Below are 16,955 nucleotides of genomic sequence, written 5' to 3' on the forward strand. Positions count from 1 at the left end.
CAATGGCTGCAAGCCATCTGGATCCTCCCTTGTACCACCAGCTTTTTCAGAACTGCACAGGTGGGAGTTAGCTTTACAACACATTCTCTGCTCATGTGATTATCCTGGCCTCAAACTACGGTAACATACTGTCCCCACGCCCTCCACCCAACAGTTTCCACCCCCCTCCCCATTCCTGTCTCCTACATTCTTTATATGCCACCCTCTGCCAACACACCTGCCCATCTTTACCCGGTCCTCTTCTTTTTTACTCACTTTTCCCCACCTTCCTGCATCACAATTCTCAGATGCTATGCATGCTGGCATTCTAATCTCTGCACACTATGTCAGACATCACTCCTCTTCACCCACTTGTACACTGTTATTCCTTCCCCTTTCCTGCCATCCACGCGGTAGCTGCATTGTGGCCTGAGCTGCTGGAGTTGGCAGTCATGTGTGCATGAGGTGTGCTAGCTCCTGTGAATGAATGGTGTGTGTTTCCCTTTTTCCGACTAAAGCTGTGCCTGCAAGCTTGTGTGAAAGTCTCTCTTAATTGTGTCTGTCTGTAATGTAGCATAATCTATATAATGTATATAAGTAATTGGGAAAAAAATTCTAATTACCAAGTGGCAGCAGGAGAACACACATATAAAATGCTATTACTGTTTGCAAGCTTTTGTAGCCATTGGCTCCTTCTTCTGGCAGAAGGGTTGAAGAGAGGGAAGGAGGGGTGAAGGAAAAGGCCTGGTGAAGTTTAGGAAAAGGGGTAGAGTTTGGAAAAGTCACCCAGAACCCCGGTCATGGTAGGCTTACCCAATAGGATGAGAAGAAAAGACTGGTGTGGGGAACTACACTGGATGAGATTTGAAAGCCTGAGAGCTTAATGGTGGAAGGTAGGGTAATATGCAAGACAGAGATTACTGCTTAAACAGCATGCATGCGTTAATAAGACTGGAAAGCTAAGTGCATAGTATGTGATAGAGATGGGAGGAAGAGTGTGAAAAATTTACAGGTCAGAAAAATAAAGATATAGAAAACTAAGAGTGAGTAAAGAAAGGAATAGTTACTTTAAAGAAATACTAAGACTGAAGGTTGGGGGTGAGGACCAAGGGCATGTTGTAGCACCAGTTCCCCCCTGCGGAGTTAAGATAAACTGGTGTTTGGGGGAAGAATCCAGAATGCATGTGTGGCGAAGCAGGCACTGAGGTCATGACTGTCATGTTGTAGAGCATGCTCTGCAACAGAATAATGTGTGTTGCTAGTATACACCCTCAGCCTGTGCCCTTTCATAGTAACTGATAGCTTGGTGGTAGTCATGTCGATGTATAAGGCCAAACATGTTAGTATAGGACATTTCATTTCACAGGTGGCTCTCACTGTGATAATATATATTTTGCAAGTTTCAAGGCTGATATAGGTGGTGGTAGGAGGGTCATAGTCTTGCAGCAGGGACAGTTAAAGGGGTTGGAGCCATAGGGCAGGGAGATGGTGCAGAAGGAGCATAACATCTGACGAGGATATTGTGGAGATTTGAAGGGCAATGAAAAGCTATTCTATATGTGGTGGGCAAAATCTCAGTCAGAATGGACCTCATTTCAGATCATAATTTTAGGAAGTCATAGCCTTGTCAAAGTAGCTGATTAATACATTGTAGACCGTGATAATAGTCAGTGACAAGTGGTGTACTCCAAAGTTGTTTTTTGGAGGGATTAGCAATACCAGGATTGGATGTGATGGCCAGGGAAAGCTGTTGTTGAACAAGGCAGTTGAGGTAATTATGTTAATTGAAGGCTGAGATGAGAATGGTAGTGTATTGCTGTAAAGGGTCAGCATCTGAACAAATATGTTTGCCTTGAGTGCCGCACCTAGAATAGCTTTTCATCACCCTCACAATCTCTGCAATACCCTTGTCAGACCCTATGCTCCTTGTGAACCCATCTCCCTACTCCATGGCTCCTATCCCTGTGACTGTCCCCACTTCAAGACTTGCCCTATGCACCCTCCCACCACCACCTACACTAGCCCTGTAATTGGCAAAACATATACTATCAAAGGGAGAGCCACCTGTGGAACAACACATCCTACAGTTCATTTTCACACCTGTAAATGTTTTGCTGCCACACTTAAGAGTATGTATAATTTCCAACTTGATGTTGTATTGTTTAATAGCCAGAACAAACTACCATTTGTATTCGTCCACAATTTCTGCTCAGCTGGTAACATCCATACCTGTGTGCATCGCTGAAATTTTATGCTAAGATATTCATCTATCTTTAGTCCTTGCTTTATTTTTAAGGCTAGTGTCCTTGTCCTTACCTCATTATGAGTATAAATTAAAGTGAAGAAATTTGTTTCAAAAATGACATCAGACTCTTCAGTATGTCTCATGTCATTCATGCCCAAAGGTAATCTTGACAATGCATTGGGAACTTGATTAGTCCATCTCATTAAACAGCTTGATGGTCAGTATAGATAATTACCTCGGATCCCTAGACCAATTATTTTTAATCATGAATAATTCATTCTCTGTAGCTGTATAGTTTAGTTCATTTTTGTTAAGACTTCTGCTTGCAAAATTGATAGTATTATGTTCCCTGGTTTCTAGACTTCATTCCCCTTGAAATAATTCAACAGTGTTAGCCTATTCTGGTGTATCTGTAGCTAGCTTAAACAATTCATATGTTATAGGGGTGATTGAATATAGACGATCTAACTAGTGCTTCTTTAATATTCGTAAAAGCTTCAGATGCTCACTCATCACATATCCATTTAGATTTCTTGTTTCAACAATAATAATAGTTGAGGATCATTCATCACCTAACCTTGCACGTATCTGTGGCAAAATGTGGCTAGTCCAAGGAACGAGCATAATTGCTTTACATCTTGAGGTTATGGACGTTCTTTTGTGGCTCTTTTCTTTCAGGATCCAATTTAATACCATGCATCCCTACCAAACATACTAAAACCTTAAGTGCCAAAATGAATTTTTGCTAACTGTACAGTAATACTTTTCTTGTAAAACTTCTGTACAGTTTTTGTTTAAAAATTGCAGTATTATTTCCAGGTATTAATATGTCATCTAAATAGATAATCAGTTCCTGCAATAATTCTTTCCCTAAAGCTTCATCTAAGACTCTTATAAATACTGAAACTGAACTATTTACACCAAAAGGTAGCACTTTTAATTTATGTGGTTTACCATCAAACAAAGAGACTGGATATTGTTTCAAATTCCTGTGTAATTTTACACGCCACTAGCCAAATGTCAGATCCATTCAAAAGAAGTATTTGACTTGTTCAAACATAGCAAGCAGTTCATTAATACACATACCTTTCAGTTTCTGTGTGCTTATTAAGAGTGCATGTGTCTAAAACAAGGTCCACCATGGTCATGGCTTTCTCAGCAACTAATAGCAGATTGTTGTAAACACTTGCACAATGTTCAGTAACTTCATTTTCTATTATTTTATTTATTTCTTCTTGTACCGCAGATTGTAAACTATATAGTCACCTATCACTCACGGTTTGTCAGAGAATACTGATCTATATTTCCATAGAATATTATCTAATTCTCCCATAGAATATTATCTAATTCTTATTTTCTAATCTGCCCCTAAGATTATAGATTCATAGACTTTATTATATATTTCATTGTTATCAATCTGTATATGAACTGTATGTTCTTCTTCACTTGTCAATTTGAAGCAGTTAAATGTATATTCATACAAACATCTAATTGACTTGTTTATCTTAAAAGGCTCTACTGTTTAACTACCCTCAGCTTTCCAACATAATAATTCTGCATCAAAATCTAAGGTCACCTTATTCATCAATAACCAACCTACGCCAAATATGTAAATTAACATTTGGTGCTATAAGTGAAGTTTGTATAAACTGATCATCTGTTGTTATAGATATTTGTGTTTCCTGTTACACCACAACAATTATGCAACTTTAGAAGGATACATAGCTAGGTGAAAGACAGATGCTGCCTATAGGGGAAACAGACCTTTGGAGACAATGAAAGCAGCTAGCTGTACAATCGTCAAGGTGGAATGGCAAGCCAGTATTAAGTAAAGAAGTGGAATATACACTGACCTACCAGAACATTATGACCACCTGCCTAATAGCCAGTATGTCCACCTTTGACACGGATAACAGTGGTGACACTTTGTTACATGAAAGCAGTGAGGCCTTAATAGGTCGGTCGAGGAAATTGGCACTGCATCTGCACACACAAGTCACCTAATTCTCATTAATTGCAGGGAGGGGAGCGATGAGCTCTCTTGTCATGTTCTATTATATACGAGATGTGTTCCATCGGGGGTTCAGATCTGGCGAGAAGGGAAGAGGGGGGGAGGGGGGGGGGGGGAGGAGAGGCAAACACTGAAACACTGCAGTTGTTGGAACTCACCACTGTGTTCCTCAAACCACTCCATCCTTGTGACATGGTGCATTACCTCATTGAAAAATGCCACTGCCGTTGTGAAACATGATTGCCATGAAGAGGCGCATGTGGTCTGCAACCAGTGTACGATATTTCTTGGTAATCATGATGCTTTGCATGAGCTCCACTGGACTCATAGATGCCATATGAATGTTACTAAGAGCATATTGGAGCTGCCACCAGCTTTCTCCACCCTGCAGTACAAGCATCATGGGGCTCTTCCCGTGGAAGATGACAGATTTGTGCCTCCCATCGGCATGATTAAGAAGGTATGGGGATTCTGCAGATAATGCAATGCTCTGATACTGTACCACTATCCAGTGTCGATGGTCATGTGCCCCATTTCAGTCCTAGTTGCCGATGCCATAGTGTTAACACTGGCACATGAATGGGCTGTTGGCTGCAGAGGCCGATTGTTTGGAATGTTTGGTGCATTGTGTGTTCAGACATTCTGTACTTTGTGCATCATTTAAGTTTACTGCCAGTCCTGTTTTACCAGTCTGCCCAGCCTATGATGCCCATTATCTGTAATATGAGGTGGAGTCCCAACCCCACGACATCTCGATGTGGTTTCATCTTGGTTTTGCCACATGTTGAAGACACTTGCCAAAGCACTCCTTGAGCACCCAACAAGTTGTGGCGTTTCTGAAACGCTTGTTCTGAGCCTCCGAACCATCACTATCTCTCCTTGAGCAATATCACATTCTCCCCTCAGGCAAACTCAGCTAGATCGCGCACCTTTCCCATTCTACACACATACAGCATGCTCACTGGTACCACATGTGCTGTGCAAGTGTCTGATTAACAATCATTCTTTGCCAGGTGACATTGCTGTCACCTGGACGGGTTTATATCAGTAGTAGGTCAGTGGTCATAATGTTTGGCTGATAAGTGTATAGGAGGGATATACGAGGGCAACAAACTTGAAGACAATATTATAGAAAGGGAAGAGGAAGCAGATGAAGATGAGAAAGAATTTGATAGAGTACGGAAAGATCTAAATTTAAATGAGGCCCCTGGAATATGCGACATCTTGTAGAATTATTGATATGCTTCGGAGAACCACACTTCAAGAAGAATGTAATAATTCAGTTCTAAATGAGGCAGGTGCTGATAGGTGTGATTGCTAGTGAACCATTAGTATAAGTCATGGTTGCAAAATATTGACTCTGGCGAGTTTTGTTATTTAGGCAGTGAAATTACTGACAACGGCCAAAGTGGGAAGGATATAGGCTGTGCTGATTGGCTATAGCAAGAACAGAATTTATATATAAAACACACACACAGAATTTCGAGCTTTCGCAAGCAGACATATGTCTGCTTGTGTCTGTGTATGGATGGATGTGTGTGTGTGTGTGTGTGTGTGTGTGAGAGCGTGCGCGCGTGCGCACGCAAGTGTATACCTATCCTTTTTTCCCCCCTAAGGTAAGTCTTTCCACTCTCGGGATTGGAATGACTCCTTACCCTCTCCCTTAAAACCCACATCCTTTCATCTTTCCTTTTCCTTTCCTCTTTCCTGACGAAGCAGCCCCGGTTGCGAAAGCTCTAAATTCTGTGTGTGTGTTTGTGTGTTTTATTCATTGTGCCTATCTACCGGCGCTTTCCCTCTTAGTAAGTCTTGGAATCTTTGTTTTTAATATATATATAATAGAAAGAAACTTCCACATGGGAAAAATATATTAAAAACAAAGATTCCTAGACTTACCAAGTGGGAAAAGCGCCGGCAGACAGGCACAATGAACAAAACACACAAACACACACACAGAATTACTAGCTTTCGCAACCGATGGTTGCTTCTTCAGGAAGGAGAGGGAAAGACGAAAGGATGTGGGTTTTAAGGGAGAGGATACTCTTTGCCTTTAAATATGTCTGCTTGTGTCTGTGTATGTGCAGATGGATGTGTGTGTGTGTGTGTGTGTGTGTGTGTGTGTGTGTGTGTGTGTGTGTGTGTGTGTGTGTGTGCGCGAGTATACACCTGTCCTTTTTTTCCCCCTAAGGGAAGTCTTTCCGCTCCCGGGATTGGAATGACTCCTTACCCTCTCCCTTAAAACCCACATCCTTTCGTCTTTCCCTCTCCTTCCTGAAGAAGCAACCATCGGTTGCGAAAGCTAGTAATTCTGTGTGTGTGTTTGTGTGTTTTGTATATATAAGGCATTTTTTTAGCACCAAATATAAATTTGAATCTTAGGAATTCTTTTTCTGAAATATTTATTTGGAGTGTTCCATTGTATGGAAGTGAAATATGGATGGTAATTCGTTCAGACAAGAAGAGAATAGAAGCTTTTGGCATGTTTTGTCTTTTAGAAAAATGTTGAAGATTTAGATGGGTAGACTGAATAAGGAATGAGGAGGTACTGAATCAAATTGAAAGGTATTTGTGGCTCAGCTTCACTAAAAGAAAGGACCAGTTGATAGGACACATCCTGAGGCACCGAGTAATTGCCACGTTGGTATGGCAGGGAAGCATGGAGGGTAGAAATTGTAGAGGGAGACCATGTCTTAAATACAGTAAGCAAGGTTCACATGGATGCACGTTGCAGTGGTTATGTAGAGATGAAGAGACTTGCATAGTGTAGAGTAGTATGTAGAGCTGCAATAAACTAGTCTTCAGACTGAATACCACAACAACAAATCAGAGTTACTCATTCCCATGAAGGCTGAGTATGCATTCTAAGCAGAGAGAGACACCAGACTTCATGACAGCACCAGTTTGCTCTCTATGTGTGTCCCATGTCACATATCCTCCAGCTGTTTAATTTCATGGCAAAAGACAACTCCAGGGTTTGCATCACATGGACTCACTGTTTCTGATTCAACACTCACTTGCAGAAACAAATGTACTCTCAGTGTTCTTGCCCTTTCTTTTTCTTACAACATTTGTTGTTTTTCTATTTCATCATCCATGGCCACTAAAATCACAAATTAGCTGTCACTAAATGTGCACTAAACTTAAAACTATATGTTCAGTGTTCATACTAAACAAATAGTGACATATAGAAGTGGCACACAGTGTGTTCATCTTGATACTGTATGCTTCCCCACAGTCTGTCGTCATGCAAGCAAACACCACTCTCTAATGTATCGCATATCTTCTCTAAAGTATTTTGTGTATTTATGAGGTAAAGCCGTGAATATTTTAAGTAGTTGTTGCTTATTGATGGTCTTTCACAGTCACAGAGACTGAATACAGAATTCACACACTGAAACTGTTAATGTGCCAACAGAGTGAGGAATCTATATCTAAGTGTTATTTTCATGGTCAATTGCTTATAACTTAATTGCTGCTCAATGGTACTTTTTTGGTATGACAACATACTTGGCAATGTAAGCAGAGAAGTTTTTTCATGTGAGTTTTACTGTAGTAGAATTTTTTTATTTAAATTGTTGTTTTTATTTATATATCTTATAATTTTTGAGAACAGCAACTTGGTGATTTATTAGTGTTTCCTTTTTGTGTTCTAGTGAACATGGGATCAGAACAGAGCACACACCAAACACAGGGACCAGCAAGCAGAGAAAGATCAGCAGCACAACTCCGAAGAGGGAAATCAATTCCTGAGAGAGAAGTTTTTGATGATGCTAACAGACCTGGAAGTATATCCCCTGGTCCAAGTATTTGCTCAGATTCTGACCTCCCATATATTTCATACACTGTCAACAGACCTATTGGAGGTGAATGAACATTGTTGCTACTTTCTTAAATAAAATAAACATCTGTTGTTGTGTATTGAGAAGTATAGTGAACTTGTGCGCACAAATAACAAAAAAGTAAATGTAGATGAACTATTTAGATCAGAGTAAGAAAATATGATTAATCATAAAATTAAATACAAATTATTTGTTCTGACCTCAGTTTTCCTTTAAAGTTTGCAGTTGATGTAATGATATATAGCATCTTATACATAAAATGTATTTTCGTTTCAAGTTTCTTCCTTATATTAAAATAGTACTAAGTGGTCAAACTGTTGTTGGACTGAAGAAGAAATGGTGTATGTTTCTTTAAGAAAGATGTTACTTTAGGTAATTTGCATGGTATGATACAGTGGACATGCAGTAGGGAATCAATGTGGGATGCAGTTTAACCAGTATATTATGCACATTGCGTTAGTGCTAGAAATCCAGTTAGAAATGTGTGTAACGGGTTTTGTCAACACACATGCAACAATAGAACTTCACACTTGCAGACAAAATGTTCATGGTCTGAATGACAAAGTGGTTGTTGTGAGTTGCACTTTTGGAAATGACTCTTGGGTGTACAGCTGGTTGTTCCTCTTTACAAAACGTAGCCATTTTCACAAATGGAATCTGCTGTGTTAATCAATTTATAACCATTCAGCATTGAGTGGCACAAAGGAGACATTTACTGTATTTGTGCCCTTTGCTTTGATACCCTTATACCACTAGCTAGTTTGAAATTTTACAAATGAGAAATGTATATAAAGCTCCATCATTGCTAGACAATTAATAGTGTGCTTTCAGTGCTGTTTTGCCAAGTAGTTGTTTCCATTTTCTACACAATACTCACTGAAAAACCCGGCATTGCCCAGGTATTCTTGTTGCCAATTTCCCAATTTTCTGTTAAAAACAAAAACAAAGAGTGAATAGTGTTTGTAGTGTGATATTGAAAAAAATTTCATTTCCATGTATGCGTAAAAACACCTTTGAAACTATGAGTCACACAAAGAAATATGCATAGTGTACAAATGTATAAGTCCAGTATCTTGGACAGTTTGTCTTCATAGGGCACAACTACTTCGCATGTGTACAACACGATTTTGTGAATGTCTCTGTGGCAATGCCTCTTCATTGCTCTTTTGGCAAATATTGTATAGGTGGTTCTTACCTCCACAGTGATTCTCTCCAGACAGTAAGGAATACAGTATGTGTACCAAATTTGGTTGAAATTCGTCCAGTGGTTTGAGAGGATATATGGGACACACACGCATACATACATACTTACATTCATTTTTATAATATGTATGGATTTCAATGACCAACTCATCCATCTTCTTCAGCTGCTGTGATTTTTGCTGTTATGTGTAGTTGTTCGCTGGGCTCCAACCAGACACTGAAACGTTGGTGGTCTCACAACGAACTGAGTTCGATTCCCAGTGCCCACTTTGCACTGTGATGCTGTTTTGTTTTTCAGAGCTTGAACTGATATTTTGTGAAATGCAAATTCTCTTAATGTTTTCCAACTCCAGTGAATGTGATAACAAATGAGATTTCAGTAAACTGAGTGCTGTATCACATTTTTTAAATGTAAAACTGCTGTCCCTGTTTATTAGGTTTTCTGCCATCTCTATTTCGATCTCCCCCGGGGGCTTGCCACTCTTTGGCGGGTTTGCAGTTGGCTACCATGGGGCCCCAGCCTTTGCAGCATTTTTTTTCTTCTGTGCTGTATGTCTGTATGTGTATCCTCTTGTTATTCTTTTTCCCCTCCCTTGGGTAACATGTCTGGGGTGTTATTGGGAATGCTTTGAATTGTCTGTTGCTGATGTAAGAACAGTCTCACTTTTATTTTTCACTCCTTTTTTCTTTCTTTCTTTCCTTTCTCCTGTCATTCCTCACCTTTGGTCTTTGAGGTTCCTCTTTCTCTTCTTCCTCCCTGTGCACTTCTGTGCAAGGCTGGCCCACGCGTCTGACGCGTAACAGGTGATTGGGTAATGCGCAATTCTGAGCCCCAGGTCGACAAGATCGACAGGTAGGGTTCACATGTACCCTCTGGTACAGGCCACACCCAGGGAGGGGTGATTTCGTGAGCTGCAACGTTCCCAAATTGCCACTGCTCCATAGTTCCTCGTGATCTCACGTACTGAAGAGAGACAGTCCTTCGCCACAGTAAATCCGTTTATCATTCATAAAGGTGTTGATGCAATTGCTGGCCCTGTGAAATCCTGCTCTCGTTTACGGAATGGCACTTTCCTTTTGGAGACTACTTCTGATTCTCAAGCACAACAACTGCATGCTGCATCGATTCTCCATGGCTACCCTGTCAAGACTCCTTAGAACTTTGAATTCTTCTCTTGGTGTAATTTACACCAGGCTGCTCGACGGTCTAACCGATGCCAAAATCCAATCTTACCTCTCTGATCAGGGTTTCATTGCCATATATCATGCAATGAAATGATAGATACCTCCTTAGTGCCCACCCGCACACTGTTTCTCACCTTTCATAGACTGGTGCTTCCGCCCAAGGTCAAAGCAGGCTATAAAATTATCACAGTCCAGCTGTACGTTCTGAACGCGATTTGCTGCTACCAGTGCCATCGTTTCAACCACACTGGACTGTCTTGTCGACAGCCAGCCAAATGTGTAAGCTGCGATAGGGATGCGATGAGGGCGATTGTCCACCACCTCCTCCCCGCTGTATCAACTGCAACAGCTGCTGTGCCGCCTCCTCTCAGGATTGTCCCATGTATCTTGAGGAGCGCACCACCAATCGGTTTTCAGGGTTTTCAGCATTGGACACCAGAGACCGAACGCACAAGCAAGCCGATGCTTCTGTGGACCCTATGGAGCAGGATCCTCCTGCTTCTGTGCCCTGTAGTAGCGACTCTTCACAGGCTGCCACTCGCAGCCTTTTCAGTCCCACAAAGAGGATTTACGGCTGCTTTTATCATTGCAGCATCCCCTTGTACTCTGCCTTCAGGAAACAAAATTGTGCCCTCACGAACGCTTTGAGCTTTCACATTTCTTACCGATTCGTTTTGACCTTCTGCCTGAGGTTGGCATTCCATCTCATGGGGGTGTCATGCTGCGCATACGGGATGACATTCACTGACTACCCATCTTCAACCTGTTGCAATTTATCTTTTCCTTCCCCACCTGACTTTTTCCTTCTGTACCATTTATGTTCCTCCATCATTCAATGTCACCAGGATAGACTTCCTTAAGCATATTGGGCAGCTACCTCCCCCATTTTCGCTATTTGGTGACTTAAATGTGCATCATCCCCTTTGGGGTTCTCCCAGGACCTGTCAGAGAGGTGCCCTCTTGGCTGACCTTCTTAACCTCTTCTGCCTTAACACTGGAGCACCCATTTTGCTTTCCAGCTCCTTGCACACCTATTCCCATTTGGACCTGTCCTTCTGTGCTGCCAGCTTGCCCATCATCTTAAGTGGTCTGTTCTTTCTGACACCTACCTGAGCGACCATTTCCGGAGTGCTATCAGATTAGATTAGATTAGATTAATACTTGTTCCATAGATCATGAATACGACACTTCGTAATGATGTGGAACGTGTCAGGTTAATAAAAGATGTCTGTACAAGAAATTACATTACACAAAATATTGCGTGACACTAATGATTAAGTTTTTTTTTTATTTTTTTTTTATTTACTTTATATCTAAAAATTCAGCCAATGAGTAGAAGGAGTTGTCATCTAGATATTCTTTTAATTTATTTTTAAATGTTAGTTGGCTATCTGTCAGGCTTTTGATGCTGTTTGGTAGGTGCCCAAAGACTTTTGCTGTATCTTACCCCATCTGTGTGCGTGCTCAAATGGCAGCTTACTAAGGCTGACTGGCAGCTTTACTCTTCCCATTGTCACTCTACCTTCCTCCATCGGAAATGAACCATTCTCTTCTCAGAATCGTGAGTGCTACTATGCCGCCTTTACTATGAGGAAGCTAGATCTTGCTCTCAGTTCATGCCGATCCTCTGCCTCAGGGCCAGACGCTGTCCACATTCAGATATTGCAGCACCTTTCTCTTGCGGGCAAGCACTTTTTGCTTAACACGTACAACTGCATCTGGGCAATGGGCACTTTTCCCGGATGCTGGTGTGAATCCACCATCATACCCTTACCTAAACTGGGTAAGGACAAAAACCTTCCTTCTAGCTACTGTCCTATCTCTCTTACCAGCTGCGTTTGCAAGGTGATGGGATATATGATTCATGGCCAGCTGGTATGGTGGCTTGAGTCTTGCAATTTACCGACGAATGCACAGTGTGGATTTCGAGTGCAGCATTCTGCAGTTGACCATCTCATTACTTTGTCCACCCATGTCATTAATGGTTTTCTGCGGTCCCAGACTGTGGCTGTGTTTTTCGATTTGGAGAAGACCTACAACACCTGGTGGAGAACAGTATCCTCCGTACTCTTTACACGTGGGGCTTCCGTGGCTGCCTGCTCTGTTTCCTTCGGGCATTTTTAAAAGACTTAGTTTTCAAGTGTGTGTGTGGGTTCTGCCTAGTTGGACACCTTTATCCAGGAAAACGGTGTGCCTCAGAGTTCCGTCCTGAGCTCTTTGCTGTCACCATTAACCCTTTAATGGCCTGTCTCCCACTGGGCATCTCTGGCTCACTTTTTTGTTGATGATTTTGCCATCTATTGCAGTTATCCACGGACCTGTCTCACTGAGCGGCATCTTCAGCAATATCTTGATCATCTTTACTCGTGGAGCATTGACATTAGCTTTTGCTTTTCCACTTACTAAACAGTTTGTATGGTTTTCTGGCTACTCAGTTGATTTCTCCCACCATCTTTACATCTTGGGCCTGTTGCTCTTCCGTTAGTTGAAATTACGAAATTCCTGGGGCTCATTCTCAATAGGAAACTCTCTTGGTCCTTCCATGTGTCGTACCTGGCAGCCGACTGTACCCCGTTCCTCAATGTCCTACTTGTCCTCAATGGTACTTCCTGGGGGTGCCGATCGACCCACCCTCCTCCATTTGTACTGGTCCCTTGTCCGTTCGAAACTCTCCTGCACCTCAACACTATTCTCCATCATGGGGAATCCGTTTCACCACAGGCGCCTTTTATACCAGCCTGGTTGAGAGTCTGTATGCTGAAGCTGCTGAACTTCCACTGTCCTACCGCCATGACTTTCTCCTCAGCAGCTATGCATGCTGTTTGTCTGCCATGCATGGCCACACATCGTATGCCTCCTGTTTCACAACCTTCACATTGAACTTCATGAAAGTACCTTTGTATACACTGGTGGCTCTCAGACTGACCGTGGGGTCAGGTGTGCCTTTGTCATTGGTACCCGTGTCTTGGCTTCTGACACACTGCTCAGTATTTACAGCCGAGCTCTTTGCCCTATATCAGGCCAAGGACTACACCTGGCGACGCAGCCATTTCAAATGTGTACACTGCTCAGACTCACTCAGTGCCCTTCAAAGTCTATGTGCACTGTACACTGCCCATCCCTTAGTGAAACAGGTCCAGGAAAACTGTCACTTGCTCACTTGTGGTGGAGGCAGTGTGATGTTTCAGTGGGTTTCTGGAAACAATAGCGAGGAAAATTGGACTTAAAATCAATTGTGACAAGATGGAATACAAGGTTCTACACCGTAGACATAATGAAACTCAAGAACCACTTCCACCCTTACAGACAACGGGAAGTTCTTATCATCAAGTGAAGGAGTTCAAATATCTGGGTGCAGTGTTCAGAGATGAACCATCCAGTTAAAAGGAAATGCAGGCAAGACTACAGGCAGGTAATTGCTGTTACCATGGCCTCAAAACCAGAAGTTTGTCAAGACATTTCAAAATAAACGTCTACTAAACACTCCTACAGCCAGTAGTACTATATGGATATGCCACCTGGAGTACAACCAAGCAAGATCTGAACAGACTGATGATATTTGAAACGAAAGTCCTTCGGAAGATTTATAGACCGGTTTAAGATAATGAGAGTGAAAAATGGAAGATTCGTCACAATACAAAGTTGTGTGATATGTACAAAGAGCCGAACATCGTGGCTATAATGAAGACATGACAACTCCAGTGCTCGAATGCAGGACAACCGATGGCTGAAAACTATACTCAACACCAAGCCAACTGGCAGGAGGCTCATAGGAACACCTACAACTTGATAGAGTGACTGTGTATTCAAAGACCTTCAGAGAATGGGACTGCTGGATGGATGGTAGAAAGGAGCCAAAGACAGGCTGAAGTAAAGGCAATCTCTCAAAGCAGCGCGCGGTCCATTGGGCCTGATCGCATAAAGTAAGTAGTCCTGGTCATGTCGGTTGCCAGGAAATGAGGCTGCTGATGCGCAGCTGCCAAGGCTGCAGTCCTCTTACTTCAGCCTGTGTATTCCTATATTCCCTCCGATGATCTCTGTGTTGCTGTCTGTCAGGAGGTGGTGTCCCTTTGGTATCGCCAATGGTCCCCCTTCACAGTGATAAGCTCTGGCTCATCAAGCCTCTCAGCCTCCTGCTGGGAGATTATTTTAACTAGGCTGCATATTGGGCACTGCCTTTTTAGCCATTGTCATTTGATAAGTGGTGCTACCCCACTACTTTGTACACATTATGCCCAAGTTGTAACTGTCTGCCACTTCCAATGGAATGCCAATTTTTTTAACCATTTACATTCCCACTTGGGTTTGGCGTCTGAGTTATGGGTCGTTTTAGCAAATGATGTGAGGGCTGTTGACCATGTGATACTTTTTATCCAGTAAAGCAGTATGGCAAAGGCTCTTTAATTTTTAGTTTTTGACCTCTGTTTCTATATGGTGTCTTTTTTAGCCCTTTTTCCATGTGCCTGTTTTTAGTTGTCTTCTATTATGTCAGTTGGGACTGACATTTAGTCATTTTCTAACTCCTCTCTGTCTTTGTGTTGTCCGCCCCAATATCTGAGCGGTCAGTGCTGCGGTCTGTCGTGCCAAGGGGCCCGGGTTTGATTCCCAGCTGGGTCGGAGACTTTCTCCACTCAGGGACTGGGTTTAGTGTTGCCCTCATTATCATTTCATCATCATCATCAGTGGAACGCAACGGGAAACTACCACTTCCCTAGACGCTCATGCGGTGGACGTCTGTGACCAGGCTTCCCCCATGACAAGACCTGCCATAAGGCAGAACACAAAGTAAGTCTTCATGTTCTATAGTTTTGACTTGGATGCGTATTACCCCAATTGTTTTTTGTGCCCTAAAGCAAAGTAACCAACAAAAAAAATCTCTATTTTGATAGACTCCTTAATTATGCTGTCACAGAAACTTGGCATTTGCACCATGCTACTGCTCTCATTGAATTTCATTTCATGGTTATATTCAAGGCTGTGTTTGGTGAAAGCTGTTTTGCTTGATTGTTTTAAATCGGTTTGTTGCTGATGTTCATTGCAGCTTGCCGAGGATGCAATGAAGTTCCTTACTAAAGAGCTGAATTTCATTCCCACTCTAAAATGCCACTAGTAGCAAATTACATCTGCCTCATTGAGCAGGAAGCAGCAGAAGACATTTGCAGTGGAATCTGTAGAGAGCACTTACCAAGGCACCAATGCTAAGATCTTATGTATCCAAGGGTGAAAGAGTAACATTGGGATATCTGTGGGATGACAAAGAAACTGTAGTTCTGCCAACCAACAAGAACAACACTACAGTCCCAGTCCCGCATGTGGACTACAATAAGGAGATTTTCAATGTTTTGAATGATGTTGCATACAGACAGACAGATAGATGTCAGTTGTATGAATGAAGCAGAGAGGAAGATGACAACTCTTCTCAGTGAGTCAGACTTGCTCCATAGAACATCCTGTGTTAAATCTTTGAATCAAACCAGATAGAGCTATTCTCATTTCCTGTTCCATATTAATTTGGACATTATTTATTCTTTATTACAGTGACTGCTGAAAACTGAGCTTTGCACAGACAGGAAATTGCAGATGGAATTAATGTTCATTGAGCTTTACTTCTGGGCAGTGGATATTAATCTTGTAATTATTAAAAACTGTGAAGACCCTTGTGCTGTCAAATTTTGTCTTCGGTGAACTGTTATGAGACTATTCAGTCAGATTTTCTTCTTCTAAGGAACACTGAAGACCTTGCTGTCGTGCGCCCAAAACCCCTCTACTACTACTCTTCTAAGGAAGCAAATTCTTTTGAACCTTGGCATTTGGTAGATCATAAATCCATGCAGATTTATTGATATTTCAGAATGAAATTTTCAGTCTGCAACAGAGTGTGCACTGATATGACACTTCCTGGCAGATTAAAACTGAATGCTGGACCGAGACTTGAATCTGGGACCTTTCCCTTTCGCAGGTAAGTGTTATACCGACTGAGCTCCCCAAGTATGATTCACAACTCATCCTCACAGCTTTACTTCTGCTTGAAATTTTCTTCTCAAAATTCTTTTTGTAACCATTTAATGGAAGATGGTTTTCTGTAAGCAAAATACTATTGAGAAAATTTAAAGAAATGGCATTTGCAACTGACTGCAGAACAGTTCTGCTTTTTCCAATGTACATTTTGCATAATGACTGCAAAGGTCAGGCAAAAGAAATTAGGGCTCATATACAAACATACAAACAGTTGTTTAGAGACTGATGGCCGTAGCAGTCCGGTCCTTTAATCCCATAAACCAACCAACCAAACAGTTGTTTTTCCCTCACTCCATTTGAAAATGTAACATGAAAGGTAGTGACTAGTAGTGGTACAAGGTCCCCTCTGCCACGCACTGTGTGGTGGCTTGCAGAATGTTTATGTAAGTGTAGATATATTTGATAAGCCAGATGATATGTTGGATCTCTCCTTTCAAGGGTGCACCAAGCACATTTTAAAACTAAACTAGAAAAT

The 16,955-nt window shown here is 41.8% G+C and overlaps 1 protein-coding gene across 2 annotated transcripts in view; it reads left to right on the top strand.

Annotated features, from left to right (window-relative positions):
* LOC126354908 (BLOC-1-related complex subunit 5) overlaps nt 1–16,955 on the top strand; it is a 70,415-nt gene that overhangs the window by 22,382 nt on the left and 31,078 nt on the right. For both annotated transcript variants that reach the window (XM_050004979.1, XM_050004978.1), the window contains exon 2: nt 7,889–8,098. In XM_050004979.1, coding sequence (XP_049860936.1) covers nt 7,894–8,098 — 205 coding nt within the window. In that variant the 5' untranslated portion in view covers nt 7,889–7,893. The remainder of the gene's footprint in view (nt 1–7,888; nt 8,099–16,955) is intronic.

The sequence above is a fragment of the Schistocerca gregaria genome, chromosome 3 (assembly GCF_023897955.1).
Source record: "Schistocerca gregaria isolate iqSchGreg1 chromosome 3, iqSchGreg1.2, whole genome shotgun sequence".
NCBI classification, from domain to species: domain Eukaryota; kingdom Metazoa; phylum Arthropoda; class Insecta; order Orthoptera; family Acrididae; genus Schistocerca; species Schistocerca gregaria.